At 50.5% G+C, this 19,684-nt stretch overlaps 2 protein-coding genes across 3 annotated transcripts; both read right to left on the bottom strand.

Annotated features, from left to right (window-relative positions):
- Positions 1 to 82: 82 nt before the first annotated feature.
- On the bottom strand, positions 83 to 7,482 carry LOC110551006 (cytochrome c oxidase subunit 6B1). Its single transcript, XM_021641341.2, has 3 exons — positions 7,372 to 7,482; positions 6,345 to 6,445; positions 83 to 264 (listed from the first exon to the last, which is right to left on the bottom strand). Exons 1-3 carry the CDS (start codon positions 7,475 to 7,477, stop codon positions 211 to 213), a joined length of 261 nt encoding a protein of 86 aa, XP_021497016.1. The 5' UTR covers positions 7,478 to 7,482; the 3' UTR covers positions 83 to 210.
- Positions 7,483 to 16,565: 9,083 nt separating this feature from the next.
- On the bottom strand, positions 16,566 to 18,628 carry Etv2 (ETS variant transcription factor 2). 2 transcript variants are annotated; one of them, XM_021640565.2, is made up of 6 exons: positions 18,537 to 18,628; positions 18,366 to 18,452; positions 18,103 to 18,162; positions 17,453 to 17,923; positions 16,939 to 17,051; positions 16,566 to 16,768 (listed from the first exon to the last, which is right to left on the bottom strand). In XM_021640565.2, exons 1-6 carry the CDS (start codon positions 18,604 to 18,606, stop codon positions 16,568 to 16,570), a joined length of 1,002 nt encoding a protein of 333 aa, XP_021496240.1. In that variant the 5' UTR covers positions 18,607 to 18,628; the 3' UTR covers positions 16,566 to 16,567. The 2 variants fall into 2 exon arrangements, with proteins under 2 accessions (XP_021496240.1, XP_021496248.1); XM_021640573.2 differs by lacking the exons at positions 17,453 to 17,923; positions 18,103 to 18,162 and having other exon boundaries at positions 18,366 to 18,455; positions 18,537 to 18,606.
- Between the last annotated feature and the right edge of the window lie 1,056 nt (positions 18,629 to 19,684).

Below are 19,684 nucleotides of genomic sequence, written 5' to 3' on the forward strand. Positions count from 1 at the left end.
ATCAAGAAAGAACCACCACGAGACCCCTTCTGGGCCAGGGCACCCTAGCTCCTGGTCCAGCTGTCGAATACACACAGTGTGAAACTTTTCCAGAGTTTTTATTAGCAGTCGCATCATGATTCAGGGTCCCGGGGTAGGGACCATCACATACCCAGGTGCCCCTTCACTATCGGGGGGGAAAGAGAACAGGGGAGAGGTGGGCAGGCCAGGTCAGATCTTCCCAGGAAATGTGCCTTCTGCAATGCGGTCATCCCAGGCTGAGACCTGCAAAACACAACTGCTGTAACTCCTGCTTTGGCAAAGCCACAGGGCACCCACCGATGCCTGTGGCCAACACACGACTGCCTCCTGGGTACAGTTACCATCCCAGGTCACAGAGAATCATCAGTGACCCAAAAAGAAAAAACCGCTTTTCTAAACGAGCTGACGGTCTGTGGAAGAAGGCGACAGATCCCGGGATCGCCAGTAAACAGCAAGCTGCTCTTTCGGAGAACCCCAGCTTGGTCCGCAGCACCCACATCAGGGAGCTCACACATGTAATCCACTCCAAGTGCTCTGGCACCGTCTGGTCTACTCGGGTATCTGCATTCACATGCACCTAACACAACAGTGTGTGTGTGTATTTTCAAGAAAGGTATTCGCTGTGTAGCCCTGGAACTCTCTCTGCGGATCAGGGTGGCCTCAAACTCAGAGATCCACCTGCCTTTGCCTCCCGGTCGCTAGGATTAAAGGTGTGCGCCACCACAGCCTGGCCACAACAGTACTTTCTAAGATTTATTTATTTTTCTGGGCAATGGTGGTGCCCGCCTTTAATCCCAGCATTTAGGAGTGGATGGATCTCTGTGAGTTCAAGGCTAGCCTGGTCTACAAACTGAGCTCTACAATAGCTAGAGCTACACAGAGAAAATCTGCCTTGGAAAGCAAAAACAAAACAAACAAAAAAAGATGTATTTTTATTTTACGTCTATGAGTATTTCATCCACATGATGCCTGAGTGTGTGCTGACCTGGTGCCCATGAAGGCCAGAAGAGGCATCAGCTGTCCCAGAACGTCACATCTAGATGATTGTGACCATCACGTGGGTACTAGGAATCAAGCTTGGGGCCATCCTTCCAGCCCCACAGGTAAAGCTTTGAAGGATAAAATACTGTAACTATGCCCTACTTGAGGAGCTCCAGAATTTATACTGTATGCTGCCTGTCAGAACAGCGAAGAAAAGGAGTACTAGGTACGTTAGTTTTATGTCAACCTGACACATGCTAAAGTCATCTGAGGGGAATGAACCTCAACTAAGAAAATGCCTCCAAAAAGAAAGAAAGAAAAGAAACAAAGAAGAGAAAAAGCCTCAGGGCACCAGATCCCATTATAGATGGTTGTGAGCCACCATGTGGTTGCTGGGAATTGAACTTAGAACCTCTGGAAGAGGAGACCGTGCTTTTCACCTCTGAGTCAGCTCTCCAGCCCTGCCCTACTTAGTTGTAAGTGCTCTCTGTTTTCACTACAATTTGTGTGTGTGTGTGAGAGAGAGAGAGAACGACACGAGGAACTGTTCTGTCCTTCTCACGTGTAGGTCCTGGAATGCAGTGTGGGTTATCAGGCTTCTGTCCTTCTCCCTTGTAGGTCCTGGAGTGCAATGCGGGTCGTCAGGCTTGGCAGCAAGTGCATTTATCCCCTGAGCCATTTCACTCTCACATTTGTGAGAGGCTGAATCATCAGATAAAAGCATGGATAATGAAGACTGCAATCTAACCACAGGGGACTAGATCAGCTTACAGAAGAACACCACCCCGTCAGAAAGCCTGCCCACCGACCACATGCCAGCACCACGCCTTGTCACGTCTGCAGCAGGCTACAAAAAATAATAGCACCTCTGCTGTTCCGCGGCGGTGGGGACTAGTACAGAACCGCGCCTTCCCGCGCTGGCCTCCCCCGGGTCCCGCACACTGACTTCCCTGGCCATCGGCCTCTCGGGATTTCTCAGTCACTGGGTTTAACAGTAAAGGTTTCATTTTTGGTTTGTTTTGGGGTGGGGGTCATTTTGTTAAGACAGGACTTCTCTCCATCACTCTGGCTGTCCTGGGACCAGATTGGCCTGTGCCTCCTCAGGGCTGGCAAAGCCCGGGTCACCACACTCAGCATCAGTTTTTATTTATTTATGTTTAAATTAAGGGCTGGAGTGAGGGCTCAGCAGTAAAGAGCACTGGCTGCTCTTGCAGAGGACTAGGATTCAATTCCCAGCGTCCACATGGCAGCTCACAACAGTCTGCAGCTCCATTTCTAGGGATCTGGTGCCCTCTCCTGGCCTCTGAGGGAACTGCACACACCTGATGCAAGGACATACAAGCAGGCCAAACACCAAACACACAGGATAGAGAGAAATCGTTTTAAAAATCAGTTATTTAAATGAGCATTTAAGGCACAGGAAGGGAGCTGGAAAGATGGCTCAGTGGTTAAGAGCACTTGTTGTTTTGATTCCAGCACTGAAATGGTGGCTCACAACTATTGTACTCCAGTCCCATGGGATCCAATGTCTTCTTTTGACCTGGACAGGCACCAGGCATCTGCTCGGTACACACACCTAATGAAGGCAAAACACTCAGACACAAAAATAAAAAAATTAAATCTAAAACAATAACAACAACAACAGAAACCCAAAACACACACAAAGAAGCCACAGGCATGGTGGCACTTTCACCATCCCAGCACTTAGGAAGAAGAGGCCAATGACTAAAGGGTCAAGGTTAGCATCCACGGGCCAAGAATACATGAGGTTGTCCCAAGACAATAACCTCAACAAAAACTAGGGCAGAGGCACAATGACCTTTTGACCTTGGCAAATTACCCTTTACCCTGGTTGTCCTACTTCACACAAAACAAAACAAAACAAAAAAAAAAAAAACAATCATGCAAACAGAGAGAAAACATTTCTTGCCATGGATACTTACTCAAAAAAAGGAAAACACAGAGAATTAGCCACATCTATAAAGTCACACACAGACACACACCTAGGGAGTTGCCTCCTCAGTACTTTGGCTGCTCTTGTCTCTTGCAGGGACCTGGAGTTCAGTTCCCAGCATCCACGTCAAGCTGCAGCCTGTAAATCCAGCTCAGCAGACTGGCCTTTTCTTCTGGCCACCTCAGGAATCCGCGTTCACCCCAACATATGTGTAAACGTAATTAAAAGCTAAAAAACCTCAAAATACCGACAAGCCCACACAGATGGGGGTGGCAAGCTGACTCTGGTGAAGAGGAGCTCAGTTCCAGAAAGAAGGCTCCCGATCAAGTGATCAGGACTCCAGTTCCTCTGGCCTTTGTGGGCACTACACTCAAATGCACACACCCAAACACATAATTAATAAAATCTTAACAGCAAAGCACAGCTGCCTGGTGCCACTCAGAAGGCAGAAGTAGGCAGACTTCTGTTTGAGGCCAGCCTAGTTCCAAGACAGCCAGGCCACACAGAGAGACACTCCGCCTCAAAAAAAAACAAAAACTGCCAGGTGTGGTGACACATGCCTGTAGTCCCAGCACTTGGGAGGCAGAGGCAATTGGATCTCTGTGAATTTGAGGCCAGCCTGGTCTACAAAGTGAGTCTAGGACAGACAGAGAAACCCTGTCTCAAAAGACACAACAACAACAAAACCCAAAAAATAAAAAGAAAAACCAAAAACCAACCAACCAAACAAAGAAAACAAAAACAAACAAACAAACAAACAAAAAAAACAAAAAAAACACAAACGCACAAACCAGCCAACAAAGAAACTGGCTTAGCACATAAATGTACTTACTCTGGAAGCCCGATGACCTGAATTTAACTCCAGAACCCACATGATGAAAGGAAGGAAATGGCTCTCCTACACACACACACACACACACACACACACAGGCATACTGGAAGCATACTCCCTATAACCTAGCCACTATGTACCCAATCCAGGCCTAGAGGCTGGGCAAGGGCGCTATGAGGTCACACAAGAAGAAATCCTGGAGCTTCAGATAAGAGGGTAGAGCAGAGAGCTGAGAGGAAAGACACAGGGCTTCTTATAACAGAGGTCAAGTGCACAGACTGATAGGCCAGCTGCCGCCAGATACCTGGAATCCCAGCTCTGGGAAGGCGGAGGCAGAAGATTGCTGAGTGTTTACAGTAAGTACCAGGCTAGTCAGAGCTACAGCCTAAACAGTCAGAACTGGGGGCTAGAAAGACGGCTCGGCAGTTAAGAGCATTTGTTCAATTCTTAGCACCCACAAGGTGGCTCACAAACACCTGTAACTCCAGTTCTAGGGGATCCTAGCCTCATGTGCACTGGGCACGCATGTGGTACAAAACATACATGTAAGTAAAAGATCCACACATAAAAAATAGTTTTTTAAAAAATTTAAAAATATCTGGGTGGTGGTGGCACACACCTTTAATCCCAGCACTCAGGAGGCAGAGGCGGGCAGATCTCTGTGTACTTATGGACAGCCTGGTCTACAGGGCGAGTTCCAGGACAGCAGGGCTACAGAGAGAAACCCTGCCTAATAAAACAATAAATAAATGAGACAAATAATCAAACTTTAATCCCAGCACTTGGGTGGCAGAGGTGGGTGGCTCTGTTAGTTCAGGGCCAGTCTGGTCTACAAAGTGAGTTCTAGAGCAGCCTGTGATACACAGAGAACCCTGTCTTGAAAAAACAAAAAAAGGAACCAAAAAGCAAAAAGCATAGAGGCTGGAGAGATGGACACGCTGAGAGTTCAGAGATTAAGAGCACTGACTGCTCTTGAAGAGGAGCTGCACCCCCACAGTGGCTCATGGCTACCCACGACTCTAGTCCTGGGGGATGCGATGGCCTCTTCTGACCTCTGAGACAGCACACATCCACACACGGGAAAGAGTGTGTAACCAGGACATCTTAAATATGGCCATCAAGACAGGAACAAAATAAAAAGGATTTACATGTTATTTAAAAATGTCTTTTAGACGGTCTCTGACATGAACTCAGTGGCAGGTTCTTTGACCACCCCCAGACGGGGGCGCAGCCTTGCCAGGCCACACAGGAGGACAATGCAGCTAGTCCTGATGAGACCTGATAAGCTAGGGTCAGATATAAGGGGAGAAGGACCTCCCCTATCAGTGGACTTGGAAAGGGGCATGGAAGGAGATGAGGGAGGGAGGGTGTGGTTGGGAAGGAATGAAGGAAGGGGCTACAGCTGGGATATAGAGTGAATAAACTGTAATTAATATAAAAAATAAAAATTTAATTAAAAAAATATATGTCTTTTAAGAAGGGGTGGCGGTGGCGGCAGACCTAGTGACAGCTGGGGATACGGCCCCGCTGGCAGACTGCTTGCCTAGGACAGAAACCACTGCTTCAGACAGGGTGTGGTGGCCTAAGCCTGGGAGCCCAGCTCTCCGGGGTACAAGCTCATTCTTGACCACAAAGCAAGTTTGAAGACAGTCTAGACTATCTAAGACTTGGTCTAACAATAGCTACCACCCCACAGGTCAAAGCAGTATCCAGTATGAAGGGCTGGAGAGATGACTCACCAAGTAAATGGACTCGTTGCTCTTGCAGAGGACCCAGGATTGATTCCTAGTATGCAAATGTTGCCTCACAACCATCTGTAACTACAGGTGATCAAAACCTTCTACTCACCCCACAGGCACACGTGAGTGCCACAGATTTACACACACACATTTGAAGAAACGATAGGGTTTTCAAGTACACCAACATGACCTTTAACTTCTGATCCACCTCCTAGGATTTCAGGCATGCTACCACCACACCAAAGTAAATCATCACATTTTGATTCTAAGACACATGTTTTTGTTTTGTTTCTTTTCCTTTCTTTTTTTAATTAAAAAAAAATTTATGTGTATTTATATTTTGCCTCCATGTATGTTCATGTGAAGGTGTCAGATCCTGAAGTTACAGTTGTGAGCTGCCATGTGGGCGCTGGGAGTTGAACCCAGGTCCTCTGGAAGAACAGTCAGTGCCCTTCACCGCTGAGTCATCTCTCCAGCACCAACGCCCACTTTCTTTCTTTTTCCTTTTTTTTTTTTACCCTCTGTGTTGCCATGCTGTCCTGGCTGTCCTAGGTCTGCAGGCCAGGCTGGCCACAGACTCACAGACTCACCTGTCTGCCTCCTGAGTGCGGGATTAAAGGCGTGTGTCATGACAGCCCAGTCAAAGTCCCTGCTTCCACAGTGCAAGGCAGACCTCAGGGACCCTAACTGAGGAGGAATCGTGACATTCCATGCTGGGCCTGCCTTGGCCCTTGGAGATGAACTCTTACTAGCCACCATACTCATCTCCACTAGGTCCCCACCTGAACACCCCAGGGTCCCACGGGGAGGCACATACCCATGATATGGGGCAGAGGGACTTGTACACACGCCGGTACCACTCACACACGGAGACGTCACCCCCCTTTGCGTTCATTGCCTTCTCACAACGGTGAAAGTCTGTCAGGAGAAGAGGCCGGAGATCAACCGAGACCAAGCACATTTCTGAGGAAAATTCCCAGGTACCTTTTGCTTCATGACTGCTTCTACATACAGAGGGGACGCAAACTTACAAGTACACTATCAAGAGTTGTCTATACCTGATCTGGGCAGTGACACTGTTGCTCAATTAGAATGCCCTGGAGCTGGGAATGACAGCCAAGTATGAGGGGCATATACAGGATTACGGAAGTCCAGGCAGGGCTAGGAAAGAAGATGGTCTTGATCACAAGTGGGTAAAGCGGGAAGGGGTACTGGGTTTGTTTTGCTTTTTACTTTTTTATTTATTATGCATAGTGTTCTGCCCGCAGGCCAGAAGAGGGCACCAGATCTCCTTCTAGATGGTTATGGCCACCACATGGTTGCTGGGGACTGAACTCGGGACCTCTGGGAGCAACCAGTGCTCCGAACCTCTGAGCCATTCCTCCAGAACCCTGCTTTTTATTTTTTATTTTTTGAGGGAAGGTCTCATGGACTCAAGTGTGGCAGGGGCACCAAAATGTGACCAATTTCAATTAATGGCGTCATGCCTCTAGTGAGCGAGAAAAGGAACTGTGTTGAAGACTGGGCACAAAGCAAGCGAAGAATGGAGTGCTGGTGATACCATTTTTCTTCATGCACAGTGACTGCAGGAGACATTTCTGAATCCATTATTTTCCTGTTGTATTTACTTGTATGTTGTGTGCACGGGTGGCACACACAGAAAATGCATACATAACTCTTCAAAAAACTACTGCTGAGTTTGTCAGGGTTCTGCAGTCAGTATGTCCAGTGAATGACAACAGGTCCCTGCCCCGGCCTCCTAACTTCCCTTCTGAGGTAGGAGGAATATGGAGACCCAGGCAAGATTCACACACACTCCTCTCCCACCCTGACGCCCTGCTTACCCAGGTAGTTCTGCCAGCAGTTCTTGGTCTGGTTCTGGTTTGGGAAGCGGCTGTCAAAGGGGGCGGTCTTGTAGTTCTTGATTTTAGTCTTGATGTCTTCAGCCATGGTGCTGGCGCCTGGACGCAAACACAGTGGGAACATTGGCAACCATTCTAGGGGTGCCTGAGCATGGGGGTGCCAGGCCAACAGGGCCCATGGAAGAAGTCCAGAACAGAAGAATGTGCTGAAGGCGAATAAGTTATTATGCTTGTCATAGAAAGATGAGGGGCAGGGAAAATCTGTACATTTATACAGCAGGGCTGGGCAGGGGTCTCGCTGGCAAAACCAGTCTTCAGCCTTAAATTCCAGTTAACACTCCCTGTGTGCATAGCACAAACTATGTGTGCTCTATACATACCTACCCACATGGTCACTCTAAAAGGCATCACTACCTCTGTTGTCCACACAAGGGACAGGGTGCCTAAATGGCTTCCCAAGGTCATACAGCACCCAGTGGTTATGCTGTATCCACCATCATCAAAAGCAAGGATTTTAAAGCTTTCTGTGTCACACACTCATCATCATAAAGTTTTCTCAGAATATGCCCAAATGTATTGCAAAACTGCTTTAAGGTGACAAAAACAAAACCAAAAACGAGCTAAAAGGATTTAGCAAGTACCACAACTGGAGGTGGCAACCCTCAGTGAAGATGGTGATTTATGACCCGTGCAACCAGAATGTGTCAGGTATCTGTGACTGACTGCTGACAAAGTCCGGTACGTTGCCAATCTGTTGAAGTTGCTGCCTCCATTCCCGACGGAAGTAAATGCTGCATTTCATCTAGAGGTTAATAAAACTATCATGCAACTCCCCTCCATGCATTCCAATACCTTAGTTCCTTAAATTCTATTGACTCTTGAGTACCCACGGCTAAAAAAAAAACTACCACAAAAACCCTTCTTATGTCTGAAAAAATGGCAGAGTGAACATCAACGAACCTGAGAGAAACTGTCTCTATGCTAGAGCATCTGGACGACCTTACAGCCACTGAGGTGCGCAGACCAATGGGCCAATGTCAATTCAAGTGGCCCAAAGAACTGGGGCGCCTCGACAGTAGAACAGGGTCATTGGGGTGGCAGGATGGGTACGCGGGATTTAAAAGGCCCCGTGTGGGAAGCAATTCTGGGCAATAAAACGAGTTTTGAGAGTTGGTCAAAGATGATGCTGAGGGGAAAGGAACGTGACAAGGCGACAGGCTTCGGCCTTGGAGAGCGGGTGGCCACACCTGCGAGCCCCGCGGCTAAAGGCACCAGAGTCCAATTATCTGGGTCCAAATCCTGATCGCCTTACAGTCGCGGCTGAGGCGCTCCACACGCCAGCCCCAGCGCTGTCAAAACGGCAGACCCTGGCTCGTAGGGCTGGAGGACAGAGGAAGTGAACAGAGCCTGCTCAGGAGGCGACCCAGCATCATCAAGAAAGACTACAAGGGTCCGCTCCAGAGCCCCAGGCCCCGGGCGGCCACGGCAGCCGGAAGTCTCTTCCAGGCATCCGGGAAGCCCCGGGCCGCTTCTCGGTCCCGGACTCGGGTCCCCAGGGCTCCCGACCCTCCGCACTCACCTAAAGACTGCCCCGGAGCGGCGGCGTTAGCTCAATGTGACCCTTCGCAAAGACGCCAATGTCAGACGGGAAGCGGAATTCCGACCGGCCGGAAGCTGAGGGAGGAGGAGCCGAACTCGGTCCTCCGAGCTGCTAGAGTAGCCGCGGGAGGCGTTCCCGGAAGCCGTCTGGCCACGCCCACTGCTAGGGAGCCCGTTCCTGTTCTCTCTTCTTGCCGGCTCCATCGGGGTTTTGCGTTGCTCTCTAAAGGATCCTAACGTCCAGTTGCGGGTTCCTGTCACCTGCCTGTCCTTTTCGGAGGAAAAGGACAGTCGTGAAGCTGACCGCAGAGTGGGAACGGGAAGATGTACTAGATGGTCTGTGTTTTGAGACAGTGGATTTCACTAGATAGCTCAGGCTGGCCTCCCAACTTTTTGATCCTCCTGTCACAGATTCCGGAGTGCTAGGATAACAAGCGTGTACCGCTATGCCTGGACTCAAAAGTTATTGATTGATTCACTCACTCACTCACTCACTCACTCACTCACTCACTCATTCATTTGCTTGGTTTTCCGAGACAAGGTGGCTTAGTTTGGGTTTTATTGCTTTGAAGAGACAACATGACCGCAACAAACATCTAATTTGGGACTGGTTTACAGTTTCAGAGGTTTGGTCCATTATCATCATCATGTTGGGAATCGTGGTGGAGGGTTGCTCAGTCCCCTGAGGCTGGGTGTTTTGGCTGGTTTTCCGCCAAAGCTGGAATCCCAAAGAAGTAGGCTCCAGTGGGCGTGCTGGTGAGAGACCAAACAAAGAATTAAAAATTAGTTTTTTGAGGTGTTGGTTCAATGTTTAAAGCACAAGCCTGAACGAAGGCCAGCCAGGAGGAGATATGGCCAGCCACCTGCGGGGAGGACAAGCCTTACTTGCATTCTTTTCCTGCCCAGTAGAGATACAGTTGCTAGGAAACTGGCCTAGGGAGCCCCTCTTCCAGCCAAACAAGGGAAGCCAGACCATTAATGGTTTGGGGGCCTTCCTACAGCCAATCAATTAAAAATGCAACATCCCCTTTTGTGTTTCAACCAATAGGTGCTTGCGAGGCAGTAATTTCCCTGCTTTGGGCGCACTGAGGGGGACTGGACTCTTTAAATAAATCACCTAACCTGAGCATGAGGCTCTTTGCTCTCAACCCTCTGGCGGTGGGGGTGTGAGCCCAAGCTCATGTGCTTTGCAACGGTCTCAACTCCTGGTGGTCTTTTGGGGTCTTGCGGATCTGGCACGACATACTTCAAGCACTCTGTTATCTGTTAAATCTACGAGGGAGTCTGGGACTTGCTGGCAGCGTTTCCCAGGGTGCCGCATGATGCAGCCATCCCCTGGCGTGCCTCCTCTCCTCTGCCCTCCCATGCTGACCCTGGAAGAGTAGTGGGCACCCCCATGGTGGAAGTGTACATTGCCATTTCCCCTCCCAGAAGGCAGGCTTGCACAAGTGGAGCCCATCTAAGCAGAGAGAGCTCCACACCTCTGCCCTCCAGGCGGAATGTGCCCATCAGCCTGGGCAGGCTCGCTCTGACCGCCCTGTTCCTGTCTGCTCTCTACCTATCCTGCCTGAGAGTGGAAGCAGGTGAAGAGCGAACAACCCCTTCCTTCTTTTACTGTCCTTATATAGGCCTCCAGCACAAAGTATGGCCCCATTAAAGGTGTGGATTAATGGCATGTGTCGATCTGAATCAAAAGCTTGTGTCGGGGGCTGGCAAGATGGCTCAGCGGTTAAGAGCACTGTGCTGCTCTTCCAGAGGTCCTGAGTTCAATTCCCAGCAACCACATGGTGGCTCACAACCATCTACAATGGAATCTTCGGGTGTGCATGAAAGCAGAGCATTCATATACATAAATCTAAAAAAAAAAAAAAAAAAAAAGCTTGTGGTTATCCACCCTACCTCAAGATCTGGATAAAAGGGCTGGAGAGATGGTTTAATGGCTAAGAACAGTGGCTGCTCCCAAAGGAGTCAAAGACATCACCAACCAACCAACCAAAAAAAACCTATGGGCTCATAGAGACCAAAATGCCAACCAGAGAGCATGAATGGGACAGACCTAGGCCTATGCAGCTGGATCTTCATGTAGGATTCCAGTGGAAACAGGGGCTGTCTCTGCCTACATTGCCTGCCGTTGGGTCCTTTTCTCCTAACTGGGCTGTCTTTTCTAGCCCTAAATAGAAGCAGATGTAACTAAGTCTTTTTTTTTTTTTTCCTCTGAGACAGAGTTTCTCTGTGTAGCCTTGGCTATCCTGGACTCTATTTGCACACCAGGCTGGTCTTGAACTCTCAGAGATCCACCTGCTTCCCGAGTGCTGGGATTAAAGGTGTGTGCCACCACTGCCTGGCATTCATTGTTGTGGGCTCTCTACCATCGAGGGCTGCTCAGACTTGGCTTTAAGTCAGTAGACACTTTTTATTAGTGTTCCAGTGACTAAACTGGGTGTTTGGGATTGCGCTGTAACACAGACCCTTCTTCATGGTGAGTTTTTAAGCACAAAAACCATAGTCTGGGTTGACATACTTCAGTTAATAAGAACAGTCAGCCAGCAGGGGAGTAATGGCATATACCTTTAATACCAGCACAGAGACAAGTGAATCTCTTAAGTTTGAGGCCAGCCTGGTCTACACAGAGTTCCAGGACTACAAACAAACAAACAACAGTAGCCAAAAGAGAAACTAAAAAAAGCCAAAAAGCAAGTTTAGTATATTTGAAAGATCCCAGAATTATCGACTTCAAAGGATTAGGTCTTTGTTTTCACTTTGGCAGGTGATGCTATGTGCTGAGTTTTAAGGCCTGAACGGTTCTTCCATCATACAGTCAGTTGTATGAAAGTCTGAGGGCCTGTTACACATGTGAGAAATATTTATGGAATGCTTACTTCTTATGAAACACATCTATAAGAAGGCACTGCCGGCCGAGCAGTGGTGGTGCCTGGGCAATGATGGCACATATCTTTAATTGCAGCCCTTGGGAAGCAGAGACAGGAGGATCTCTGAGTTCGAGGCCAGCCTGGCCTACAGATTAAGTTCCAGGACAGCCAGGGCTACACAGAGAAACCCTGCCAAAAAAATAAAAATAAAAGATAACAACAACAAAAGACCCTGCTGAAGAAAACACAGAACCTTCACAGGTTTAAAGACCTTTGTTAAAAGGTGAAAAGTGAATGAACTCTTCATCCTGCAGTCTCACTCATTGTATCAGACACCAGTCCCCATTCATTATTACTTTCAAACCCCAGAAATCACGATTTGCTCATTCAGGCAGCTGAGAGCTCTGTGTTAATCAGAGGAGACTTTAGGAATTAAATATTGTGTCTGATAGCAATAGTTTCAGTGTATCATTCTTGTCACGACATTTATTTTATTTCATTTTGGTTTTTCAAGACAGGGTTTCTCTGTGTAGCCTTGGCTGTCCTGAACTTGATTCGAGGCTGGCCTCGAATTCACAGAGATCCACCTGCCTCTGCCTCCCTGAGTGCTTCACCACCATGCAAGGCAGAATTATTTTTTTAATTTGTTTATATAGTCTGCCTGACCTATCAAGTAATCCTGTTGGTTCAGGCTTCAAAATATTTACAGACCCGGCCTTGGCCACATGCAGTTCAGTTCCATTAGCCTGGGTTATTATAGTGGGTCCATTTCCGGGCATCTCAGCTTCCCTGCTGTCGCCCAGTGTATGCCTGCTGCCGTAAGGATGCCTTTAACACTTCAGTTGTACCGTGGCCTTTCATCAGCTGGAACTCATTCGCTGGCTTCTGGCATAACCAGTCTAAAGCTACAGTCCTCACAAATGACCTTTGCCTACTCTCTTCTCATTCCTTGCACTTCAGTTCAGCTGGTCCTTAAACCTACAGGCTGGCTTCCCTTAGCTTTCGTGCTTGCTCCTCCTGTTAGTTTGGAGGTTGTGCCTGTAGACGGCTGTTCTTCTCTTTCCGTTCATAAAGTCTGCTGAGTGAAGGAGATGTGTATGCCAATGAGAGGCAGTTAGGGGCGAGGAAAGGGTGAGGTGAAAGAGGGCTGTTTTCCCCCCTCTCGGTAGCCTGGCCTCTGAAGTCTCTCATGCTGCCTTCTTCACCGCATGTGCGTGGGCATGTATGTGTGTATGTGGGGTGGTGGGATTCCCGTGCTCCAGTACATGTGTGCAAGGTGAAGGACAACTGGAGGGAGTTCTCTCTTTCCACCATCTAGATCCCCGGGTCGAATTCAGGTTGTCAGGCTTGATGACCGGTGCCTGTACACAGCCTGCCTTCTCCCTGGCCCCCATGTACTGTCCTTGACTGAGTGTCTAGGTCTAATTGGTCTCCTTCATATTCTTTCAGGCAGCGTTGTAATTGTTTGTGGGGTTATTTGTTTGCAAAACACATCCATTCCTTTCAACAGGATCTTCCTAAAATCTCTGCTTATATGCCTCTGTGGCTTCCCAGTGCCTTGGAGACCACGGCCTATGGCTTCCTTGTAGGGCATATGGCCACATGCATATTTCCGAATGGCACCGTAAGATCTTCCGTCTTGCCAGGCAGTGGTGGCACACACCTTCAATCCCAACAATCAAAAGGCAGAGGCGGGTGGATCTGTGAGTTCCAGGCCAGCCTGGTCTATAGAGCAAGCTCCAGGACAGTCAGGGCTACACAGAGAAACCCTGTATCAAAACAAACAGACAAAAGCAAAGATACAGCATTTTCACCCAGTGACCTCCTGGATCCTCCTTGCTCCTTCACTGTTGAAGTGTGGACTTTGGCTGGACGGTAGGAACACAGGCCTTTAAATCCCAGCACTCTTGGGAGGCAGATGCAGGCAGATCTCTGAAACTGGCATTTGCTACTTGGTGGGTTCTTTCTTCCACCCTTCTCTACTCCCGTTATTCCATCCTTTCAACCCCCTAACGGATAAGACAGGGGGAAAAAAAGGATAGAGAGGAAAGAAAAGAGATCCAAGAGTAAAGTCAGGGTTTGGAAAGGGGGTGATGTTGTCTTTAGACTACTTCCTGCTGATAAGGGGTGTTGAGTTCCCTGGCACAAGTTTGTTTTTCTGTGTCAGACATCTCCTTTCTTCTTCCTGTTTCTTCTTTGCCCACAACTAGTTAACAAACCTTGACCAACAGCATCCAGCAACCAATCAACAACCCACCCTGCCTCTCGGGGGCCCTAGCATTTATATACCCTCCGAAAAGTCTCCAGAATCCCAAACGTCACACAATCATAGAAACTATCTACAGCTGGAAAAAAAAAAATCACACCTCTGCCAGAGCACCAGGCAAATCATAGTCAGCTGCTGCAGAGCGGCCCCACACCCTCACACCTGGGATTAGAATGGAAAAAAAATCCTTATAATATTTCTGTGGATTTTTTCTTCTTTTTTTAAGATTTATTTATTTTATTATGTATTCAATATTCCGCCTGCATGTACACCTGAATGCCAGAAGAGGGCACCAGATCTTAATATAGATGGTTGTCAGCCACTATGTGGTTGCTGGGAATTGAACTCAGGAACTCAGAAAAGAGCAAGCAGTGTTCTTAACCTCTGAGCCATCTCTCCAGCCCTATTTTCTGTGTTTTTTAAAGGAACCAGAATTCCAAATTTGTCAGGACAGATCTCTGTGAGTTAAGGCCAGCCTGGTCTACACAGTCCAGGGCAGCCAGGACTACAGAGAAACCCTGTCTTGAAAAATTAAACCAAACCAACAAAACCAACTTTCATCTCTGCGTCTTTTCTTCTGATCAAAACATTCTTTGCTTTTCTGACTTCTCTTCTCCATCCCACTACCAGACTCTCTGCCTCCCAGGCTAGATCAGTTTCCTCCTTTTGGGCTCCCATAACCCCCTAGACTTTCTTCATCCCAGTTCTGAGGACTGGGCTGTCCCTTTCTGGTGGCAGTATAAGCCATGCCTGTCCTCTGCACTCTGAACTCTGAGAACAGGGTTCAGGACTGCTGTGGTTAGTGATGTATCTTCACTCACAGGAGAGCTACCTAGAAGGCTCTGCTGGAGGGCTCCTGGAGCGAGTGAAGCCTCCAGCAGGCTTTTTGATGGTCTGGTTCTATGTCTTCCAACTTGGAGTGCCCATGCTTCTTAGGAGTGTGCAATAGTTCTAGTTATTCAGTGTTTTCTACAACGAGAAGGTACTCAGCAAAGTCTTTTTTTTTTTTTTTTTTTTTTTTTTTTGAGCCTGAGTCTCTCTTTCTCCGCTGTTTCTCTACACAGACCTAGTTGTCCTGGAACTCACTATGTAAACCAGGCTGGCCTCGAACTTCTGTGATGGCGTTTTATAGCCATAAGAACACTCTTACTTTAATAAAGTGATCAAGTTGGGCTACTTTATAAAGAAAGTAGGTTTGTTTTCAGCTCATGGTCTGGAGCAATAAGATCCCAACTATGTAACTAACAGCCTGATCAGGACCCCATTGACTGATTATGTCATTTCATCACTTGATAGGTTCTCCTCCTCCTTCTTTGGTTTTTGAGACAGGGTTTCTCTTGTGTAGCCTTGGCTGTCCTGGACTGTCTTTGTAGAACAGGCTGGCCTTGAACTCACAGAGATCTGGCTGCCTCTGCCTCCCAGTGCTGGGATTAAAGGCGTGGGCCACCATGGCCAGCCCTTGATGGATTTTTTAAAATTTATTTTTATCTTATGTGCGTTAGTGTTTTGCGTGCGTGTATGTGCGAGGTTGTCAGGTACCCCTGGAAATTCAGTTCAGTTTGTGAATGGCCATGTAGAAAGAGCAGTCAGTGCTCTTCACCAAAAAGCCATTTCTCCAGCCCCAATGGATTTTTTTTTTAATAGTGTGTTGCTTTGTAGCCCAGACAGGTCTAGAGGCCCTAAATTTCACAATTCTCCTGCCTCAGTCTCCTGGATGCTCTGAAATTAGCGGCCTGCGTCACCACTCAGTCAAATTGCCTTCTTGAGGCAGAACCTCACAACTGTCACATGTGATGGGAACACCCTTGTGTGCCTTTAGCTCTATTTATAGAGCACCAGAATGCGATCATGGGGATCTTACCCTAATCATCCAGTCACTTCCAAATGGGCCATCTCTAACTACCACAGGCTGGCTTTCTAAGTTCTGAACATATTTAACGTAAAAACTCTGGGGATTAAACTCTTAGATAAACTTGAGGATAAGCTAGTGTCAAGCCTTAACGAGTCCGATTTCTTTAAAGGTCTCTATACGGGACAGGCACACAGTAGACCTTACAGATTTCTTATCCCAAACTAATCTCCAAGCTGAGAGGCGCACAAGTTGTGAGGCCGTGGGGGAATGGAGGGACCTAGATACCAAAACCCCTGATGAAGGAGAGCTGGCGGAGGCTGGCAGGGAGGGAGCAGGGCTTTGGAGATCCTGGGTTCTCCTCGCTCCCCCTCGGTCCTCTCGGTGGAGGAAGTAAGACCCTGACGATGTAGGACTCCGGGAATCAGAAGCCTTTGCTCAGACTCTTGTGAAAGACAGATTGGGGTCCAGACGCCCGAGTCTGGGTGGAGACTGAAACGTTGGGGTGCCCGTTCAGGCTCCCTCGACAGGTCTAGGCAGTGTGCGCGGAAAGTTGGAAACAGCCAAGCACGCACGTTCGACAGGGTGTTCTTTTTATTGGCTCTCTGCACCTGGCAGGTGCCCCGCGTCATCCCTACAGGCGAGGACGGGCACACGCCCCCCGAAGCGGTAGGTGTACTTGCGCCCACCGCTCTTGAGCACGATGTCGCGGCGGTAATAGTAGCGCAGGCCTCGGCTCAGCTTCTCGTAATTCATCCCGGGCTTCCTCTTGCGCTCGCCCCACAGCCGGGCCACCTAGGACGCAGTCGGGAGGTCAGTAGCAGGTCCAGGGGTTGGTTGGGTCTTAGGTGCTAGGGGTGGGGGCGGGGCTGAGGGCGAGGTGGGCGGGGCGAGCGGGCGGGGGCGGGGCTGAGGACGAGGGTGGGCGCACAGCGGTCCCCGCGGGGACTGGGGAGCCGTCCCACCTCTTTGGGGTCGCACAGCTGGAACTCGCGGCTGTTGCCCGTCCAGCGGATGCAGCTGCTGCGCGCCCCGTCGTGGAGCAGCTCCAGGAGGAACTGCCACAGCTGAATGGGGCCTGAGAGGCGGAGACAGGCACGTGAACAAGCTCCTCAGACCCCGGGAGTCAGGAAGTCTTCACTACGAAGGCTAAAAGGCTTAGGACCCAAGAGTCCATCCCTGTCCTTCCTCGGGCGCCTGTAAGTTCGGATCCCTCCCTAGTAGACACCCAAGAGCAAGTTCCACGGACGCCAGGGCAGCTTGAAACCCACTTAGATGCAGGCGTTCGGCCTCTTTCCTTCCTCTCACGGAATCCAGGGTCCCACCTCTTTGTCCTCTTGGTCCGTAGAAAGCCGCCAGTGTCCTCTCCCCCCTCCCCGCCTCAGCTTCACGATGCACGGCCTCCTCCCCAGCTGCCAGTCTCCCGGACGCCACCCCACAGGGGGTCCCTCACCTCCTCTGCGGCTCGCAGCCTCTTACCTCGGTGGTTAGTTTTGGGGTGGCGAGTCAAGGAGGCCCGATCAGGCTGCCGGCTCGACTTGGAGGGCGTGGTGGGCGCTCGGTGGCCCTCGCCGGGGACGCCGCCGTCCTGCAGCGCACTAGTCCACGAGGTGGCGAAGTCCGAACCCGCAGACCAGCCCCACGACGCCGTACAGTCCTCACTCACTTCCCCGCCCAGGCCGTGGTCCCAGAGGGTGGCGCTAGGGGGGCCCAGAGAACAGTCCCAGCTGGCGGTGCTCCAGGCGGCCGGAGGGTGCGACCACGAGGGGGGCCCTCCCGCCGCGGTGGCGGGATTCTGGCCCGCGGCGCCTTCAAAGCCAACGAAGGGGGCGGGGCTCGCGCCTGGAGGGGCGGGGCCTGTCGACCGGGAGGCGCAGCTCCACGGGTCCGCGGTGTTGCACCCCGGGTCTGTCCAGTCTCGCGACCATGGAAGGGGGCGAGCAACGGGCTCTGTGAGGAGGATAGGCCTTGAGTGAGGGGAGCCCGGGAGCCTCGGTCCCCCCACCCTGGGGAGTTTTGGCGGGCTGGCGCTCGTCCCGCTCCCCTGTAGACTGGCGGCCCCGAACTCCGAGCGCCCGTGTGTCAGGGCCTCATCCCTCGCTTCCCACCACCCTCTTCCACACACTCACCTGCCTCGAAAGGTACTTCCTCTTGGGGTAAAGCGGGGCTCCAGTCCGGCTCTGGGACCCCTAGGTTGGACAAGATAGCAGCTGACGTTAGGGAAGATGTGAGCAATGGCTTAGGGACCTGGGCCACGCACCCTCGCCTCCTTCACCCTCAAGAGTCTACACATGCTACTTCCTTCCCGCTCAGCCCCCTCGGCTCCTTCTAAAGAGTCCAGCGTCTGCCATCTTCCGCCCCCAGCGCCCGCGGGGTCCAGCCCCGCAGCCACCTTTCCAGCAGTCCTCTACGGTCATCGGTGTGATCGGCGCGTTCCCTTGCAGAGCCACCTCAGGGTAATAGAAACCAAATTCCGCTCCTTCTGCGGGCAACGAGGATGTTAAGGCCGGGTCAGGGGTCAAGAGGCCCGCATCCTTGGACCCTTAATGCCACAGCAGCCTACCCAGTCCTGTCAGCTTGTCCCCGGGAGGCACTTCCTGTACTGATGCGTCATCCCAGTTCCACAGGTCCATGGATGCTTGCCTCGACTGTTCTGGTAGAGAAAAGACAAGTACCAAGGGTAGCAGACAAGCTGGTGACATTGGGGGACCCGAGAGTTCTGACTGTAACCCTTGTTTCCCTCAGACCCGGAGTCTAGACTTGAGCAGTCTCCTTCCCCGGGAAACGAAATACTGGTTTCCAGTCCCGTCTCCCCGAGTCCCGGAGTTCCCAGCTCATTCCTCGTTCAGACACCCCGGTCACCCAGTCCCCAGTTCGTAGCTCACCTCTGGCAGGTTCCTTCTCTCCTAGCCAGGGGGGTCTCAGCCCCATTTCATACCGTGCACCCTTCCCGGGGGGTCTGAGTAGGGGAGGGGGGAATTTTCCGAGACGTCAGAGCTGGGGGTCGCAGCCCGGGTCAAGTTGCAGGGATGGGGGCGTGGCCAAGCTGCACCCCCTGCTTCAGGGATGCGCCGTGCTCTCTGGAACGGTCCCCCTTCAGGGATGAGTCGGGCTTGGGAAAGTATTTGAGGAACGGGGGCAGGGCAGGGCTGGGGGTGCCGAGGTCTAAGGGGTGCTTACAGGGTAGTGGGGACGGGATGAGGGGCTTGGACAGGTTCCCCGTCTTGAGGGTTTGGTGCTGTGACATGAAAGGTGGTGGGGGAGGAGAGTCTGGGGTCAGCTGGGCAGCTCTGGGCTTATCTGCAACAGGAAGAGGGATTTCCGGCCAGATGCCCCCTTTCCCTAGCATCAGCCTACGTCACAATCAGCAGGGTGACAGACAGCCAGATGGGGTGTGTGGTGGTGGGGAGGGAATCCAACCCTGGATCCCCTACCAGGCACAGGGAAGGGTGTCCTGGAGCTAATCCTGAGAGTCGGTAATCATAATCAAAATAACATAAGAACGGTCGATAATAACAGTAATTTAACCAACTAAGACGAAATGAGGGTCGGCTGGGTCCTCCTAGCCATGCACAACGGGCCTTCCTTTAATCTTAAGGAGGAGATGTTTTTATCCCAAGTTTATGAAGGGGGAAATTGAGGCATGCTTTCTTCCGTTTCTTTTTCTCTCTGGGCTTTCTGGGCGATAGCAGTTTCAGACAACTGGGACAT

The sequence above is a fragment of the Meriones unguiculatus genome, chromosome 14 (genome assembly GCF_030254825.1).
Source record: "Meriones unguiculatus strain TT.TT164.6M chromosome 14, Bangor_MerUng_6.1, whole genome shotgun sequence".
NCBI lineage: Eukaryota > Metazoa > Chordata > Mammalia > Rodentia > Muridae > Meriones > Meriones unguiculatus.